The 19835-nt window shown below is 42.5% G+C and overlaps 1 protein-coding gene across 4 annotated transcripts in view; it reads right to left on the bottom strand.

The window, feature by feature from the left end:
• Positions 1-15637, bottom strand: part of AR (androgen receptor) — a 177680-nt gene extending 162043 nt beyond the window's left edge. For all 4 annotated transcript variants that reach the window (XM_055267930.2, XM_063634726.1, XM_055267932.2 and 1 more), the window contains exon 1: positions 13979-15637. In XM_055267930.2, the coding sequence (XP_055123905.1) occupies positions 13979-15528 (1550 nt within the window). In that variant the 5' untranslated portion in view covers positions 15529-15637. The remainder of the gene's footprint in view (positions 1-13978) is intronic.
• Between the last annotated feature and the right edge of the window lie 4198 nt (positions 15638-19835).

Here is a 19835-nt window from a genome sequence, read left to right as displayed (position 1 = left end):
AACATTTAAAGCAGTATACAGACAAGATTGGAGCTAAACTTTGGAAAGATCTGGTGGCACAAATATAATAGGAATTAGAGAGTAGCAGAGAGAGCTAGAGAGAAAGGACGTGGGATCACTGCACTAATCCTGGCAAGAGGTGTTAAGAATCTGAACTGGGGGGAGAAGGAATGACTGAGAAGGCTTTGGGAAACAACATATCCCTTCACCACCCTAATTCCCAAAGCCTTCAGCTTGGTTTTTCAAACACTATGAGATCATCTTTGATGGGGAACTCCGAATCTGGAAGGGTAGAGAAGAGTCCACCCTGCTCAATTCCACATCTGACCTGCCATATTTTGCGTCAATCTAGCACCTCACTGAAGCCCAGAAAATGTCTAAAGCAAACTACATACCATATGAAAGTATGAGCATGGTTAAAATTTTTGGTCTATTATTAGATAGTTGGTGACTGAAATATCTCAGTCTAATTTGGTCTTTTTTATTCAAAAGGCTGATCAAACAAATTTTTCAGATGAACAATTGCAAACAGACTACACATTTGCTACCGTGGTTTTTAAACAAAGATGAAAGGGAAGGAGGGATGGGCAGAGTAAAGAGACCCAAAACATGTTTTGGAATCCTTTCTGCACCCAAACACCAAACATCAAGTGTTTCCATCTTTACTCTCAACTCTTGGTTTATGCAGTCTCCTCATCTAATTAGAAGTTGGACAATGCTTCAGAGAGGTGGCCCAATGTGACAAGCTTGGAGAAATTCTTTCTCTCCTGCACTGCCCATTTTCAAATAAATGCCGAAATAGTTATCATTTAGCAAGACTGTACCTTCTTTAAAAGAAAACCTGGAGAGACAGATTTTTGCAGTAGCCTGCTTCCATTTCCAAAGTAACAAAAAGGTTATCTGACAACCACATTCATGACTTCCTATGGGATCCTGCACAACACATTGGGGCCTAGAGGGACGGAGGTAGCATCTTGTCAGTCCTAGGAAGTATCCGTTCTTATTTAGTGTAAATCCCACAAATCCCACATGCTGACATTTTTTCCTAACATTTTGTTCCTTTTGTCCAGTCTCTGGAAGGATATCGACTCTGCTCACTCCCCCAATTCTCTGTCCAATCTTGTTGATGGAGACAGGTAATTAAAAGGTGAAGGGCAGAACAATACGGAGGAGGAATGGAGGGAGACAAGTCAATGTTAGAAGGGAGTCCAAGTGATAGAATGTAAAGAGGTCTGGCAGTCTGGAGTCTCAAATTCAAGTTTCGGTTCTGCTACTTACTCACCACGTGACATTAGATAAGTATCCTTCCTTCTAAGAGTCCTTAAAAGAAACTGGTGCATATTAAGGATATGAGTTGTTCAATGTTTGAAGTTCAGGCACAATGTTTTTGCATTTTAAAAACTTTCTGTTATGTGAAAATTACCTTGTTCCATAAATGTAGTGGAAAATAACATAAGTTGTGGAGCTGAACTATCTAGATTCTAATATTGGCACTTCCACTTACTTGTTCTCTAAACTTGTGCATGTTACTTAATTGCTCTGTGCCTGTTTCTTCATCTACAACATAGAAATGATAATTGTAGCTACCTCATGGAGTATTTTGAGGATGAAATGAATTAATACATTTAAAATAAATAAAACAATGTCTGACTGTAAAAATTGGCAATTTTATTTTTCTTATCTTAACTCTCCTATTTAAGCAGGCATTGAATTACCCAGGTTTGTAGCAGTCGGAGATCAACCTCCTTGGGATCTCTAGGCCCTTTTCAATAATACCTGTAGTCCTGTTTTCCAGTCCCTATCATGAGTTATCAACTTCTTCTAACCACTCCTTTCCATCACTCTGCCTCTACTTTAACCTCTAGGCCACCCAGCTATTTGGTGAGAATCAGTGGACTATAATAGGGGCAGTGCATAATGAAGTCACCTATGTCACCAGTCATTTGGGATGGTAAAGGTGAAGGGTAATCTGAGAAGCTGCTGGTATTGCACAGTAGTTAGAACCTTGTGGTTAGAAGCCAGACTTCCTGGGGGTGCACACCAGTTCTGCTACTTCCTGGCTGTGTGACCCTTGGACACGTTCCTTAACCTCCCTAGGTCTGCTTCCTAAAGTTGACGTGAGAATTAAATGAATCAATTCATGCAAGGTGCCAAAGTTTACACAGCAAACATTCAGTAAGTGCTATCATTATTATTATATATGATTATATGTAATTCTTTGTTCTCAGTATGGACCAAAGAATTTTCACTTTTCCAATATAGACTTTTTTCAAGAAAATAACATACAACTAACCCTTAAAACAGGCTCTGACTAGGCTCAGGCACTAGCTTGCTGTATGAGCTTAGCCAAGTCCCTTTCCATCTCGGTGCCTCAGGCACCTCACCCATAAAATGAGCTAGCTGGACAAGATGGTCTCCTAGGTTCCATGAACTCTAATTTCCTAGGATTTAAGGCCATTTCTGTCCAGGTCCTCTGTAGATTCTAGCTTTGATAAAAGCTCAATTGCCTTTAAAAGTACACTTACTGTGTTTTTATTTTTATTTTTTTATTTTATTTTATTTTATTTTTTTGAGGCGGAGTCTCACTCTGCCGCCCAGGCTGGAGTGCAGTGGCGCGATCTCGGCTCACTGCAAGCTCCGCCTCCCGGGTTCACGCCATTCTCCTGCCTCAGCCTCTCCGAGTAGTTGGGACTACAGGCGCCCGCCACCACGCCTGGCTGATTTTTTTATATTTTTAGTAGAGACAGGGTTTCACCGTGGTCTCGATCTCCTGACCTCGTGATCTGCCCACCTCGGCCTCCCAAAGTGCTGGGATTACAAGCGTGAGCCACCGCACCCAGCCACTTACTGTGTTTTTACAGGAAAAATATTTTGGTATGTGGTTCAGTAAAAACCTAATAATAATATTTCAGTTTGTTTGGGGAGAGCAACCAATTTGTATAGTTTTCCAGTTTTATTCACTATTTAGTTTAATTACCTGGTTTTAGGTTTGGGCAAAGAAACAAACAAAAAACTCACTCTTGCCCAAATGAGTCCTCAGAATCACACTAAAAAAAACAAAAAATCTACTGAATCAGAATTTAAGAGAACTGGGTTTGTGCCCTAGTTCTGTTGCCAGCTCACTGTTTCTAACTTGGATAAGTCCCTACCCTTCTACAGACCTCTATAAAGTAAAAGGAAAGAGGGGAGAGGGTACCTACAGCCGAGGCGATCTCTAAGGTCCTTTTTAATTTTCTTGAAGAACAGCAAAGCTGAAGGCACTGCATGAAAACTAACTGAGAAGAAGCCATCAGGATGTTCATCAGATAACTCAAACTTTATAAGTCAAAAATCAAACTCTTGATTTCTACCCTGCCCGTGTACCTGCTCTACATACAGTCTTCACCATTTCAGTAAGTGGCAATCTCATTTTTCCAGTTACTCAAACCAAAAAATTTGGCAATCATCCTCATCTCCTCTATTTTTTTCACAGTGAATATCCAATCTGTCAGTAAATGCTGTTGGCTATACCACCAAAACTCATTCAGAATTCAGCCACTTCCTACCTTCTCCACCAATACCACCTTAGTCTGAGACACGATCACCTCTCACCCAGATCACTGCAGTATCCTTGTTTCCCTGCTTCCCCCCTTGCTCCCACAGTCTCTTCTCCACACATACAGTAAATAAACAAACAAACGTATAATATATCAGAGTGACAGATGTTATGAAGAGGAGGGAGCCTGTTAAAATGTAAGTGAGGTCATGTTACTCTGCTCAAAACTTTCCAGTACACCCTGCTTAGGAGTAAAATTCAAAGTCCTAAGGAAGACCCCCCATGCAACCTCATTAACTCTGATCTCATTGTCTACCATCCTTCACTTATTTAAACCAGCCATATGGGCCTCTTTGTCCTCCATCACAGCAAGTGTGCTCCTGCCTCAGTCCCTTTGCGCCTGTAGTTCCCTGGGCCTGGAATATTCTAACTCCAGATGTCCAAATAGCAGCTCATTTCCTAATTTCCTTCAGGTCACTACTCAAAATTTACCTTTCCAGTAAGGTTTTCCATGGCCAGCAAATATGAAATATTCCCTCTCACCATCAATCTCTATACCCAACACTCTGTGAAGTTATTCTGCATGACACTTTTCATGCTCAGATGTATACTACATGTCTCCTCTCATTAAACTGTCTGCTCCACGAAGAGATTTTTGTCTGTTCTGTTCGTGGCTACATCACTGGTGCCTAGTACAGAATTTGGCATATAGTAAATGCTTAATAAGCATTTATTAAATATATGCAGTCTGTAAAGTAGAATGGCAAGGTTATTGGCACCCAGAACTCTCACACAACCAAATCCATCAGTCTGGTGGATGGGTAACAAACCTAGAAGCCTTAAGAAATTCATAAATTTCTAGTATTGATACCACCTGTGGTTCTTTTGCCTCTCTGACTCTCATGTTTCCTATCTAAAAGGTAAAAAGAGCTGTGAGATAAAAGCAGGGAACATAAGATCTGGAGAAGAAAGAATGGAACTGAAATTCCAGATCTGTCACTTTGAAGCTGTTTGATTGTAAACATGTAACTTAACCACCCTTTGCATAATTTTTATAATGGGAATCATAGTACTATAATAGTATGAACACTATTATAATACTCCAAACTCTAGTTACTTGTACAAGGTACAAACAAGAATGAAATGCAATAATGGAATATGAAACTTCTCTATAAACTGGACAGTGCTACTTGAATATATCCAGTGTCACTGTTTTCTGCTCCATATGCAAAGAAAGGTATTAAAAAGTCAAAATATTACTAAAAAATGCTTGCCACTTCGAGAAACAACATCCCAAATGAAACAGTAAGTACTACAGTAGCTTATTTATTGTCTGGTGCTAGGCAGTTCTGGTTCAAGTTATCCTGCGGTAGGGCCTTGGCTGTGTGTTGAAACCATCAATGGAGGCTCACCATTCCCAGGGAAATCCTGCCACGGGGCACTTGCAGTCCCCCTAGCGGCCAGATAGCGGGACTACAGTTCCACAAGCAAGGAACCTACTCAACCTGCAGAAAACAGAGCCCATGTTAGGTGGTAGGCCATTTCAGAATGTTACGTTGTCTAATACAGCAAAGCTCTTATAAGATCGTCATATGCCCCCTTACTCCCCGAACTGTTTGATTTGTGCAATCCATCAGGATCAATGGAAACTTAGAGGGCAGGAAAACAACTCTTATGTCAAATTCAGAGCCATTAATCACCTTCAATTTTAATTTATTACTCATATTATTGCCGACTTGTTCAGATAAAGACATCAAAAACATGTATCTACCAAGTGCAATGATATAGCCAAAGAAACTGAAGAAGAAATTGGCAACTAACTTGACTGGGGTGCACTATTGAATAAGCAGAAATAGATTTCAACCCATTCCTCCAGTTCATTCTTTCCAGCGGTACTAACTTCTGTTATTTAAAATATACATCAAGATCTTTAATCTATTGCTTGAGTTTAGACATGCTCCTACTTACTTCCACGAAGGATTAAAAGCAGCCACAGGTAACACTGCTGACCACTTCAGCCTCTATTGATTCATTTCTCTCTCTCTTTTTTAAGTATCTACATTTTAAGAAATCCATACCATACAATCCAGGATCTCATACAGGCATCACAGCATGATGATACTGCATTTCTGTTTGGTTTTTGGTTGTTTGGTTTTTGTTTGTTTTTAGTGGCTATAAGCTCCTTGTAAGCAGTTACCTCAAGAAGATTCTGTCTGAATTGTGTCCCCTTTCACCTTATCTCTTCCTAGCACATGCTGGGCACGTAGCAGGTGCTTAATGAAAAGTGGTTGATGGATAGATTCTTTTTTTTTTTTTGACGGAGCCTGGAGTGCAGTGGCATGATCTCGGCTCACTGCAACCTCTGCCTCCTAGGTTCAAGTGATCCTCCTGCCTCAGCCTCACAAGTAGCTGGGATTATGGGTGCTCACCAAAACGCCTGGATAATTTTTGTATTTTTAGTAGACATGGAGTTTCACCATGTTGGCCAGGGTGGTCTTGAACTCCTGATCTCAGGTGATCCACCCACTTCGGCCTCCCAAAATGCTGGGATTACAGGATTGAGCCACCATGCCCGGCCAGATTCTTTTTTTAAAAAATCCCTTTATGAGGGTAATCTCTACAGACAGCTATTAGATTATAGCTAAACCTTTTGCTGGGTGCCCTGCAGTTAATTCACAATTATCAGGACATTACAGTTGTAGCTGCTTAGCTATGACCCTTAGCCTAAAGTGTTAATGAAGACAAAGTTCAATCTCTGTATAGATGAATTTTATCTTTGCTTCATGGCTATGGAGTACATCCCTAAAAAGAAGCTTAAATTATATGAGAGTAAATGAATCCTTTCCCCATCTAGAAATGCACATCAGAAGGATTATTGGAATTTACTTTGTCCAAAGGACAACATATAAAAACATAAAATTATGATTTTAGCTGCTTACAAGAACCTAAACATAAGCCAAATATAGCTAGTGATTTCATTTGTCACCTCTACATGTTAGTTTTCTGTATAGAAATTATTATTATTACTCACTCCCTTGCTAATAGTTCCCAAATCCAAATTCTAAAAAAGGGATTATAAACTACCCAAACCTTACTAGGCTTCTTTCCTGCTGTTCTCTAAAGAGATGAACATTTAGAAACACTCTTCTATTCATCCCGAAAAGGGATGGGATTACCAGTTCGAATTTATAGCTGAGTAAAACTGAGAAGAGTGTCCCCATGCAGCCTTCATACAGGATGAAATGAAGTAAGCTTTAACTTTCAGTGCAGCAGCAGAAGCCCTCTTCCCCATAAGTCCCAGAAGTATTCAAAACTCAGGTATTTTCAGCAAGTTTGCAGGATACACAAAACAATTATATTTCCATACATTGGCAGTGAATAATCTGAAAAGAAAATCAATAAGACAGTTCAATTTATAGTCAAAAAATAAATCACTTAGGAATAAATTTTAAAAAGAACTGCAAAACTTATAATCTGAAAACAATAAAAATTGTTGACAAAAGGGAGACCTAAATAAATGGGAAGACATCTCATATTTATGGGTGAAAATAACTTAATGTTGTTGAGATGGCAATGCTCCCCAAATTGGTTTACAGATTTAATATAGTTCCTGTGAGAATCCCAGCTGAATTCTTTGCAGAAATTGACAAGCTTATCCCAATTCATATGAAAATTCAAGGGACCAACAAGAGCCAAAGCAATCTTGAAAAAGAAGACCAAAGTTGAAGAGTTCATAATTCCTAATTTCAAAACTCACTAAAAACCTACAATAATCAAGATAATGTGGTACTGGCATAGGAATAAACATATAGATCAACTGAATATAGTTGAGAGTCCACAATTAAACCCTCACATTTACAGTCAACTGATTTTACACAAACGGTACCAAGACAGTTAAGTGAGGAAAGATTCAACAACAATATTGTGAGAACTGAATATCTACGTGCAAAAGAATGAAGTTGGACCCCTACCTCAGTCATATATAAACATTACATCAAAACTGATGAAAGACTTAAATGTAAACAGCAAAAACTATAAAACTCTTAGAAGGAAACGTGTAAATCTTTGTGATCTTGGATTAGGCAAAGACTTCTTAGATACGATGCCAAAATCATAAGCCAAAACAGAAAAAAAATAGATGAATTGGACTTCATCAAACTTAAAAACTTTTTTGTGCTTCAATCTAGATACCATTAAGAACGTAAAAAGAAAAAAAAATGAAAGTAAAAAAGACAACTAACAGAATGTGAAAAAATATCCACAAATCACAATCTATTAAAGGACACGTATCCAGAATATATTTTTTTAAAATCTTAAAACTTAATAATAAAAAACTCAACTAAAAAATGAGCAAAGGATCCAAATAGATATTTCTCAAAAAAGAAGATATACAAATGGCCAATAAGAACATGAATAGATACTGAACATTATTTGCTATTAGGGAAATAGAAATAAAAGCCACAATGAGGTACCACTTCACACCCACTAATATAGCTATAATGAAAAAGACAGAGAATAACAAGTGTTGGCAAGGATGTGGAAGAAACGGACCCCTCATACGTTGCTGATGGGATTGTAAAACAGTGCAAACACTTTAGAAAACAGTTTGACAGTTCTTCAAAAGGATAAACACAGAGGTACCATATGACTCAGAGATTTCAATCCTATGTATGGATCCAAAAGAACTGAAAATGTCCAAAATATGTGGACTGAATATGTCCACAATAAACTTGTACATGAATGTTCACAGCAGTATTATTCGTAATAGCCAAAAGGTGGAAACAACCCTAATGCTCATCGCCTGATAAATGGATAGATAAAATGTGGTATATCCATATAGTGGAATATTATTAGGCTATAAAAAATAGTGAAGTAGTGATACGTGCTTCAACATGGACGATCTTGAAAACATATTTTATGTGAAAGAGGCTAGTCACAAAACACCACATATTACATGATTTCATTCATACAAAATGTTAGAATAAGCATATCCATAGATAGAAGCAGATTATTGGTTGCTAAGGACTGAGGGAACACAGGGGGATGAACACAAAGGTGCATAGGGTTTCCTTTGGGGGTGATTAAAATGTTCTAAAATTGATTGCAATAATGGTTGCACAACTCTGAATATTCTAAAAAGCATGAAACTGTACACTTTAGATGAGTGAATTGTATGGATTGTAAATTGCGTCTCAATAAAGCTGTTATTTAAAAAATAAAACTTAGGTACTAAGTAACCTAAATTGACAACATTCTCAAATGACCCAGCACTTTAATGCTATAAATTTATCGAGATGAGCTGCCCTCAATCCTGGTGTGGCCTGCAGGTTGGCAGCAAGAATTGCCATGAGAGAGAGGGGGTAGCATCACCCATGAGTGTGCAAGCAATAATTCATGGACAATCATCTCTATGTAGCAGCTACTGAGAGAAGTCCTTAAGAGCAACACTCTAAAATATTATCTGTCAGATGGGAAATTTCAAGAAGAAAAAGCTTGGGAGTATTGCTCTAGAGAGGTTCCCCTAGGTGGTAAACAAACATCATAGAAAATCTAACTTTCTACTTTGTTACCTAGCAAAAGGGTAATCACTAAGCACCCCTCTTGGCCTACTCAAACTTACACGAATGCAGTGAACAAACTGGAAAACACTGTGTCTTTTTTTTGGAAGAATGCTATGTAAATATGAGATTTCATAATTCTCTTCCGTATGACAAAGGGCAACCAATGCTGGTAACTGTACAGAACTTTATAAGCAATTTTGTTTAAAAGTCAACTTTGTGTTTAAGATGAGGTTAACTTTCTCTGAATTTAACATCCCAAAACTTGATGGAATGCTGATAGGGGAAGTCGGAGGTAGAATAATTTCTTTAATATCTTTCTTTGTTTTCAAATGATTAATTTTTATGTAGCTTAAGCAGATTAGCCCAGCCAGACACTTGCAGCACGCACCCTCATATGCGTATTAGGTACTGCTTGTGATCCAGCTACTGAGGTCTGAACCGAACAGACCTGGGAAGGGTCTCAGAGCTGTGTCTCAGGCTCTGAGAGAAGGTAGCCAACATTACAGTAGACAGAGAGAGACAGAGATCAAGACAGAGACAGAGACAGCATAAGACAAAATACTTTATGAAATTGCCAAGTCCTCAAGCCATCTAGTTAACTCCCTCAGCAACTGTTGAACCAGGCTTTAACCTCAAGGTAAAAAAAAAAAAACCCAGCTATTCGTTTTGCAATCCCCTCATGTCATCTAGTCTTAAGGGAGAGATGCTGGGGTTGATCTAATCTGCTACTCTACAGATTTTTTTTTAAAAAAGAAATTCTTTAGGAGCATGCCACAGGTGTAATGAGAAAAATACCCTGAGAAGTGGAAAGAAGAGTCTGTATTTCAATGTCAAAAACATGAAAGGAGTGGACTAAAAGAAAATCGGGGACAGGCAGCACTTGAGGAAGCTGCAGACAAAGAGAAAATGGTGGAGGTGGGGGGTAGGGAGAGATTTCCTTTTCCTTCTCTGACCAAGCTCACAGAACTTGATTTTTTTGTTTGCTTTTTTTTTTTATTTTTCAGAGTTGTGATTTCAGGTTTGGCTATAAAATAGGCCCTTGCTTTGCCACACCCAGTCCGCATTCTGCTCCCTGCTTATGCAAGGTTCCGAATGAAACTGGTGATCTTGATATCACCATTAAAAATAATCATAATAAAATTGTCCACATTTCTAACTCCACTTCACATAATCCCACCAAGTAGCTTGTACATGTACAAGCCACAGTGCATACACGCGTAAGGAGACCAAATAATTTTTGTTTTAAATGCATATACGTACACTAGATGAAAAATTACTATGGGAATGAAAACACTTAACAAAGAACATTAAACGTACCAGCAAATCCAATATATTATTACAAAGTTTACAGCTCAAAGAATGGAAGCTTGATGAGATAAAATTAGTACAGGCAAGAAAGCACCCCAAAATGACCCTGCAATTGGAAGCCTGCAAACTTCTTCGAAAATATCTCTCACCAGTGTTAATCTTTGGTTGACTTGAGCTGTGGCCAAGCAAGAGGCTACTTCCTGTGTATACTTCCAAATGGGGTGCCACCCAGTGTGGCTATTTGGTCCTCAGGTGTTGATTGTTGGGATCCAGACAGAACTCACCACCTATTTGCTGACCACAAAGAAAAGATGCTTCTGGCCAAAATATTGGTTCTTGAAGCCTATGGGCAGAAATAATCTGTCTTGGTTTCAAAGGAAAATTCTGCTTTACAAGACAAAGTGTTCCTTGTAAGATAGTCATAAAAATGCTTGATAACTGAGAGGAGAGAGGAGAAGGAAAGAGGAATTAATAAAATGCCTTATTTTGAAAAATCTAATAGAGAAAGGGAGCAAGACTTGTCAATATCAAAGCACTACTAAAATACTACCTACTATGGAGACCAGAACAAATTACCAAGAGAAAAATTAAAATGTTCTTTTTGCATCTGGATAATTTCTCTAAACCCCAAACTCTAATTCTGGCATGCACTCTCTTAGAACCCAACTCCCAAGAATAAACTTTTGTCATATTATTGTGCTGCTTGCTGGAATATAAGGAGCCCTACTTCTACCAAGGGAGCCAGTGGTCAATTAACAAAGTTGTAGTCCTGTTTGATCTCAGAGAGAAGACAGACAGCTCCATAAAATATCATCAGGTTTGCACACAAGCCCCATCACTTTTTATTTTTCCTTCTGTTCAAACCACATGCTAAATTAAGTAAGAGAGACCACCTTTGCATCTCCCCTCCTCTCAGCAGAAACATTGTAAATGTATAAGAACACAGAGTGAGTGCAGATGTTACTGTTTAAAAAAATCCCTCCACAAAATTATGTGCATAAACACACACATGAATGGTAAAGGGAGGAACCCAACAGGTCATTGGAAGCCTGCACAATTTTGAGATTTTTAGCTCAAAAATGGCACATAATGCATGCAACACAGAGAGGGAAGACACTCTTGCTTTGGCTTAAGAAATCTCTTGCCCTTCACCAAATTGTACCCCTACAAAATGAGGGAAAAAAAGAGAAAGTAAGAAAATATCAACTTTTGGATTGGAATTGATTGCATTCTGATTAAATTAATTTTCAATAAAAAGAAAATATCGACTTTTGGATTGGAATTGATTGCATTCTGATTAAATTGATTAATTTTCAATAAACTGACTTAAGGATTTTCTATATCCTAGAAATGGAAAGTCTTCGTCAACTCACAAGACAGGAATACCAGTTTTCCCTTTAACTAGACTCCTCATAATCAGTGCAGCAATCACAAACCAAAAAAAATAAAAATCTTGTACTTTCTGCAGGAACTGCTAAATTCTCATTAGTTTACGTCATTAATTTAAGCAGACTGTCAAGGAGGCACCAAGATATGATTAGTCTTCCTCATAAAGAAGCTTTTTTCATTAAGACCTGAAATAAAATCACCAAGCTCATTGCCTACCTGATAGGAGTAACTTTTGCTCTCTATAGTTATTCCCTAAAAATTTTGGTGTTGTCTTTGAAGGCACACATTTTTTAGCAAATATGTGGAACCATCAGTTTTTTCCCTGTTAAGTAAGTAAGTTGTTGGGGAGGCATGCAGAAGATGGAAGGTTCCAGTGTCTGGGTTTAGTATCATGGCAGGTCAAAATGCTCCTTAGACATGTTCCCCCAAGAAAAGTTTACAGTAGGCGAGGGGCTCCACCCTCTAGTGACAGCCCTAGAAAAAAAATTAACCCTACCAAGTAAATTTGTTCTTATAAAATGAAGAATACTTTTTTTTGTACCATAGCATAAACCCATTACAAAAAAAAGAGTCTAAATTAACTGGAAAAGACTTTGACAATATCAAATGAACCCTTTGAAAATCTTGTAAGTCAAACATTAAAACCTAATGGAATGTAAAGCCTGGTAAGAAGCTGTTTCTTCAACAGCCCACGAAATAATATGAAATCCTACCCTCCTCTTTCTTTCTTTACTAACACTGTGCTGTCTACCTTGTAAGAAGGAAAGCAACAGTGAAAGAAGGCAAATTGCAGGATTTAAGTCCCCAAACAAAGATGTTAAGGCTAACAAAGAAATTTTGGAGAAGTCACAGGTAAAAGAAAACAGCCATAGAAACAAAGAGTAAGACAAAAGTCCACAGGGACATCAGCACCTGGCCTACCTGAGGAGTTAATTCCCCAATTCAGTCTGTCCTCCCTCACCAGATAAACTAATATCTTAATTTGCTGGGGGAGAAAATCTTCAGCATGTTCTCCAAGAAGCTCAGCAACTGCGGTGAGGAATAATTTTTAATAAGCACGATGCAATTGCCTGCCACTTTTCTCATATGCTAATTAAAACTTTGGGGTAAGATTATGGCTCATAGGTCATTAAGAGTTCTTACTCAATTTGTTAGAGCTAACAGCACATATTCTAAAATGCAAACATGTCCTAAAAATGAAGGAATATAATAAAAAACCTCACTCCTCCCTCCCCAGTGGAGATTTTGGAGCACACTGAAAGAGCAGGAAATGCTTTACAAAAAAATGTTTTCCAACACTTTTGTAAGTCAGACTCAAGCCTAATTAAATTGTACATTAAAAGAATATTCTCCTCTTTATAGATCTGATGCAAACCTGAAGTAGGGGACTGTGGATCTGTTATAATCCACAGAGAAAATAAACACTTTACAAGAGAAAACCGACCCAAGCAACTACTTTCAACATAGTCAACCAACGTTGAGAAACTGTGAGTGCAAATCCTGTGAAGTCTTTACCAAGAAAGTTGCCCCTCTGCCTACTCTAAACATGACGGTTTGGATTATCTCTACTGACCTCCAGCCCCGGAGCAAGTCCCCAGTTGCTTCCGGGGAAAGAAGTTCACCCCTTCACACAGTAGACCTCAGCACCCAGAGACCACTTTCTTTCCCTAACCGAGAATTTCACTTTACCTCTCTGGAGGAGACCCGCTGAGAAGCTCTTGGGCCAGTCTTTTTGACTCTAATCTGCGCAGGCTGAAAGGGAAATCCTAATAGACCTGAAGAGGAGAAATTGCCCAAATTTCTGATTGAGGTTCTCAGACTTTGAGGACAGGAGGAAAGGAAGAGTGGAGGGCTTGGGAGCTCTATCTCTGAAGGTGTCCTGTGCAATAGGATTTCAGTTTGGGACCTCGGGTACCAGGAGGTAGTGAGAATTTGGGGCCGTTGGGGGAGCTGAAGAATCTGGGAGGGCAGGAATCAGCACCCAGGGCACGCAGCAGAAATTAGGAGAGCTCAGGTTAAACCTCTGGCAGGCCGGGAGCCCACGGAGAGCTCTAGGTTTACCCTGCTGAGCTCTCCCAGGGGCAATCTGAGTGTTCGCGCAGGTAGGAGCCGCTAGATACCCCAGAACACAGAGCGACTCCGTGCCCTGGGCCGAAAGGCGACATTTCTGGAAGGAAAAACTTACCGCATGTCCCCGTAAGGTCCGGAGTAGCTATCCATCCAGGGGCCCATCTCGCTTTTGACACAAGTGGGACTGGGATAGGGCACTCTGCTCACCATGCCGCCAGGGTACCACACATCAGGTGCGGTGAAGTCGCCTTCCTGGCCCGCCAGCCCCTGAGGTGGCCGAGTGTAGCCGTAGGGGGCTACAGCTCCCGCCTCGCCGCCGCCGCCGCCGCCGCCGCCGCCGCCGCCGCCGCCCCCACCACCACCACCACCACACGGTCCATACAACTGGCCTTCTTCGGCTGTGAAGAGAGTGTGCCAGGATGAGGAAGCGGCGGCTGAGGGTGACCCAGAGCCGGGTCCCGCTGCACCCGCGCCATGCAGGCTCGCCAGGTCCCCATAGCGGCACTGCGCCGCCGCAGCCGCCCAGGCGCTGCCGTAGTCCAGCGGGTTCTCCAGCTTGATGCGAGCGTGGGGATGGGGAGGCGGTGGAGGGGGCGGCGGCCCGGCCAGAGCCAGTGGAAAGTTGTAGTAGTCGCGACTCTGGTACGCAACTGCCTCGTCCAGAGCTCCGGACTTGTAGAGAGGCAGGGTGCACGGCAGTTCAAGTGTCCCGGAGCTCCCTGCTGCAGCGCTGCCAGAGCAGCCTAGGCTCTCGCCTTCTAGCCCTTTGGTGTAACCTCCCTTGAAAGGGGAATACTCAGCAGTATCTTCAGTGCTCTTGCCTGCGCTGTCGTCTAGCAGAGAACCTTTGCATTCGGCCAATGGGGCACAAGGAGTGGGACGCACAGCGGGTGGAACTCCCAAAAGTGGGGCGTACATGCAATCCCCCCGAAGGTGTTCCCCTGGACTCAGATGCTCCAACGCCTCCACACCCAGGCCCATGGACACCGACACTGCCTTACACAACTCCTTGGCGCTGTCAGAAATGGTCGAAGTGCCCCCTAAGTAATTGTCCTTGGAGGAAGTGGGAGCCCCCGAGGCCTCCCTCGCTCTCCCGCTGCTGCTGCCTTCGGATACTGCTTCCTGCTGCTGTTGCTGAAGGAGTTGCATGGTGCTGGCCTCGCTCAGGATGTCTTTAAGGTCGGCGGAGCAGCTGTTTAAGCCGGGGAAAGTGGGGCCCAGCAGGGACAACGTGGATGGGGCAGCTGAGTCATCCTCGTCCGGAGGTGCTGGCAGCTGCTGCGGCAGCCCCTTGCTGGCGGCCACGGCGGCTCCAGGCTCTGGGACGCAACCTCTCTCGGGGTGGCACTCCGGGGCCGACTGCGGCTGTGAAGGCTGCTGTTCCTCATCCAGGACCAGGTAGCCTGTGGGGCCTCTACGATGGGCTTGGGGAGAACCATCCTCACCCTGCTGCTGCTGCTGCCTGGGGCTAGTCTCTTGCTGCTGCTGCTGTTGCTGCTGCTGCAAACTGGCGCCGGGAGGTGCTGCGCTCGCGGCCTCTGGGTGCCTGGGGCCCGGGTTCTGAATCACTTCGCGCACGCTCTGGAACAGATTCTGGAAAGCTCCTCGGTAGGTTTTGGACGGCGGCCGAGGGTAGACCCTCCCCAGCCCTAACTGCACCTCCATCCTTGAGCTTGGCTGAATCTTCCACCTACTTCCCTTACCCCGCCTCCCCTTCTCTTGCTCAGAAGAGTTCAACAGGCTGTGATGATGCGGTAGTCGCTGCAGCTAGCTGCCCACCTGCGGGAAGCTCCAGAGAAGGAAACTTGCGGGAGCAACCACGCAAAAAGCGCTCTGACAGCCTCAAAGTCTCGTGCAGAAGAAGACACACGGTGGACAAGATCTGCCCTGCTAGGCTCACAGTCTGTCTCTTAATACTTGAAGGGTAGATTCAAAAGATGCCCAAATCTTAAAAGAAAAAACAAAATCCTCCACTTTCCAAATTCAGTGTCCACTGAAGTAGGTGCAAATAAGAACTGAGTTATCTTTTTCTTTTATTTCGGCTTTTTTGTTTTTGTTTGTTTTTTGGCTACTGAAGCCCTGACTGTCTTTTCATCTTTTGATCTCTGGCTCCGCACTCGGGGTGGGGAAGGCAGGAGGAGGTGGAGAGAGAGTGGGGGGAAACAGAGGGTTCTCTCCGCGTGCAGCCTAACCAGGCGGGTCGTGGCTGCAGTGCTGAAGCCGCTCCCCAGTCGCCTGGCTCCTAAGAGCCTTCTTTGCAATGTGCAGCTAGCTCGCCCGCTCGCAGCCAAAGGGAGTTACCTCTCTGCAAACTCAGGCTGGCAGCGCTGGGCCGACGGGGGCGGGGGGGGTGGGGAGAAGGGTGGTGAGGGGGGTTGGCGGAGAGTAGCCGACTGAGGCAGCTGCGGGAGAGAAGACGGGAGGGGGGGAAGGCAGGGTGAGGGGAGGCGGGGTGGAGAGGAGGAGGACAAAGGCAGCCGTCAGTCCTACCAGGCACTTTCCTTGCTTCCTCCGAGTCTTTAGCAGCTTTTAAAAACTTCACCGAAGAGGAAAGGGCAGCTCCGGGCGGCGGCTTCGAAGCCGCCGCGCTGCAAGAGGCGTTGGCTGTCGCTGGAGCCGGGCTGGGGCTGGCGTGGTGCGTCCCTTCGGCTCCTGTACAGCACTGGAGCGGCTAGCTCGGCCCTTTTTCCCTCTGTCGCCTCCTCTGCCTCTGGGCTTGCTCCGGACCGTCCCGCTCTCCCAGCAAGCTGGCTCCCCGGGATCTCGGAGGGGGCGCTGGGAGGTGGAGAGCAAATGCAACAGTTTGCGAGTCGGGTCCCGCCCCCGCCGGGCCGGCCTCCTTGCCTTCCCACCTCCTTTTCCCTCCCCTCCCCTTTCCTTTTCTCCCCTCCCCTCACCGCGCGCTAACGCCTGCCTAGTGGCTTTGGAGAAACAAGTGCTGGCGCAGCGTGGGCGAGGGCAGGAGAGGCTAGCTCTAGCCCTGGAGGACCCCTGCTTCCTGAATAGCTCCTGCTTTCCTAAACCAAGGTTTAGGCGCCAGGGCTCCAGATTTCCTGGAGGCCAACACTCACCAAATTTGGTTCCAAAGCCCAATCTAAAAAACCAACAGGGTGGAGGCGAGGGAGGGAGGAAAAGGACGATAGGAGTACCTGCTCCTAATGGCTACCAGGGGTTCTTTTCAGGACTGATAAGAGCGCGCAGACGGGAGAGTGGGAGAGTCTCCTACAAACTGAGGAGCAAGCCGCGACCAAGCCAGCAGATACTTGCTGAAACCTTAGATTCCGTCATAGGGATAGATCGGGCCTCGTGGCATTGTGCCATTTGCTCTAGGAACCCTCAGCCCCAAGAATCAGAGGTCATTTCTACCCTCTTCTCTGCCTTTCTTCCTGTCTGAAATTGCCTTTAACCATGCATCTCTCATCCAGACTTGCAAAGGCAAAATCACCCAGACAAGCAGGTAAACACACGAACACTAAAAACACTTGCCATGTACACGTAGGCGCTCAATTTTGTCCAGAGCTCTGCAAACGTTTGCTTTGTATGCAGCCGCTTGCTTTTCCAAGTTGCCTTTGCATATTTTAAACTTTACAACTGGAACTATCCAAGGATACAACCTATATAGGGCTGCTTTTCGCCTCTTGATGGACAGCCAGGCGTGGAGGATGATGTGGGTTACTGCAACTGCTGTTTTGTGGAGGAGGTCCCATAAGCCCTGTGTAAAGGTGGAGATGCAAGTGGGAATGGAAAGAGAGAGAAAATGTAAACGTAAACCTATAAGGAAAACAGCTTTCCTTTATGTCAGTAGAGACCCTGGGCCTCCCTATGTTTTAAATTCCTTTGACTTCTGATTCCGGGGAGGCTCTCTGTTCCAAAAGTCATTCCGAGATTTTTGTCTGGGTCTCTTTCGCTTTTTGCAGTCTTCTACAGAGAAAAGATGGGTTGTAGCTTTGTTGTAGCTTTATCTTGTGCACAACCAAACATCATAGGCATTTACTTACCTTGACCAAAGAAGGTAACTCAAACCTAAAGGCAAGGAAAACTGGATATGATAGGCTCTATTTCACAGATGAACAGGCTGAAACAAGGACGTAATTTGTTCTATGTTCCACATTGGTAAAACCTAAACTAGTCTTCCAGTCCATCGCTATTTGAGCTAGACTCTAGACTCATCAATCTCATTGTCATTTGGGAAATGGCTATAAATGAACCTTCCAGGACACAAAGGCCTGAAGACCCTTTCACCCGAGGAGGTGAAAAATTATTTCCTGAGATTTTAATGACTACAGCCTTCCTTGAATATACCTCAACCATATGTAAGTAGAATGCGTAGATACTTCAACCTTATTTGAATACTTATTGCAACATTTAATCCCACCACAACTTTCAACTAGCATTGCTCAATAGGAATTGAGTGGGCTGGCAGGATGGTAGAATGGAATTAACATAGGTCTCAGAGCCAGGAGAACTATTTGTCTACAGATTAACAGTGAAGGAAGGTGCAAAAATCACTGAATGAACAATGGACAGGAGTGAGGAGGACATATAGACACAAAGAGGCCTGAAAAAAAATTAAGGTGAGAAATAATGCTCTGAAGTTACTCTGGATAAAAAGCAGTCTGACATTCAAACCTGGGTCTGAAAGACACCAAGGTTTATGTTGCTTCCACATCACCAACATTGTCTTCACAGTTTCCACATCTGAAAACTGTTGCCAATATAAGTTACCCTCAGAAGGCTAGTGTATCATTTAAAAGACATAATGTGTATAGAATAAACTTGTAAACAGGAAAGCATTTTACAAATCTGAAGGATTACTATGTTATTTTTATTTTTAAAGATGGTGCTGTCAACAAATATATCATTATCAGGAAAGGTTAACTACTATAAGCATATTAGGGCCATATACTTTATTTGGATTTTGAACTCTGATCTTCCAGCTCAAATCTCATTTTCTTCCCATTGCTTTTAAGAACAAGAGACAATTATTGAATAATATTATATAAGTTCACTGTTTGTACCAGCTTTCTTCTTTCTCCTCCTGTTCTTTGCAGTGTTTTAGTAATCAAATGGAACCAGAGGTGTTCTCTCAGATTAGTCAGGTTGAGAGTAAGTTTCTGCTATAAGCTTCCTCTGCAACTTCAAGAGGGATTTATTAATGAAGTCTTCCCTGCTCTGGAAAGCCAGGATGAGCTGACCTTTGGAAAATGGTGACCATCGGGTTTTATTTCCTAAGTATCTCACACATCTGCCCACTTATTTCATCTCTGCTGTTGCCAACCTAGTTCACTTCCAGAAGGCACCATTCTCTTCCACCTGGAGCACTGTAAATGGTCATCCTCCCTCCACTCTTTCCTAGAATCAGTTCTGCATTGTGCAGCCAGAGGGTTTCTTTTTAATAGCCGTACTGAGGTATAATTGATATACACAATAAACTGCATATATTTAAAGTTGCATAAATTGATCATTTTTGACACACGCGTGCACTCATGAAACCATCACTCAATCAAGATAGTGAACATATCTATGATTCCAAAAGTTTTTATTGTGCACTTTGTACATTTTCCCTCCACCTCTCCCATACTCCTCCTCCTCAGGCAACAAATGATCTGCTTTCTGTCAGTATAGACTGTTTTTCACTTTCCAGAGTTTTATGTCAGTGGAACTATACAGCATGTACTCTTTTTTTTTTTTTTTGTCTTGGATCTTTCACTGAGCACAATGCCCTTGATGTACATTTAAACTGTTATGTATATCACTAGTTCATTCTTCTTTATTGCTAAGTAGTATTCTATTGCATTGCTGTACTATGCTTTGTTTATCCATTCACTTTTAATGGACATTTGGGTTCTTTTCAGTTTGGGGCTACTACAAATAAAGCTGCTATAAATATTTGTATAAACGTCTTTGTATGGATGTATTCTTTCATTTCTCTCAGGTAAATACTTAGCCATGGAATGGGTGAGTCGTAGGGT

The sequence above is a fragment of the Symphalangus syndactylus genome, chromosome X (assembly GCF_028878055.3).
Source record: "Symphalangus syndactylus isolate Jambi chromosome X, NHGRI_mSymSyn1-v2.1_pri, whole genome shotgun sequence".
Classification (NCBI taxonomy): Eukaryota; Metazoa; Chordata; class Mammalia; order Primates; family Hylobatidae; genus Symphalangus; species Symphalangus syndactylus.
The sequence above is the reverse complement of the archived record's forward strand: the minus strand, read 5'-3'. Positions and strand labels throughout refer to the sequence as shown.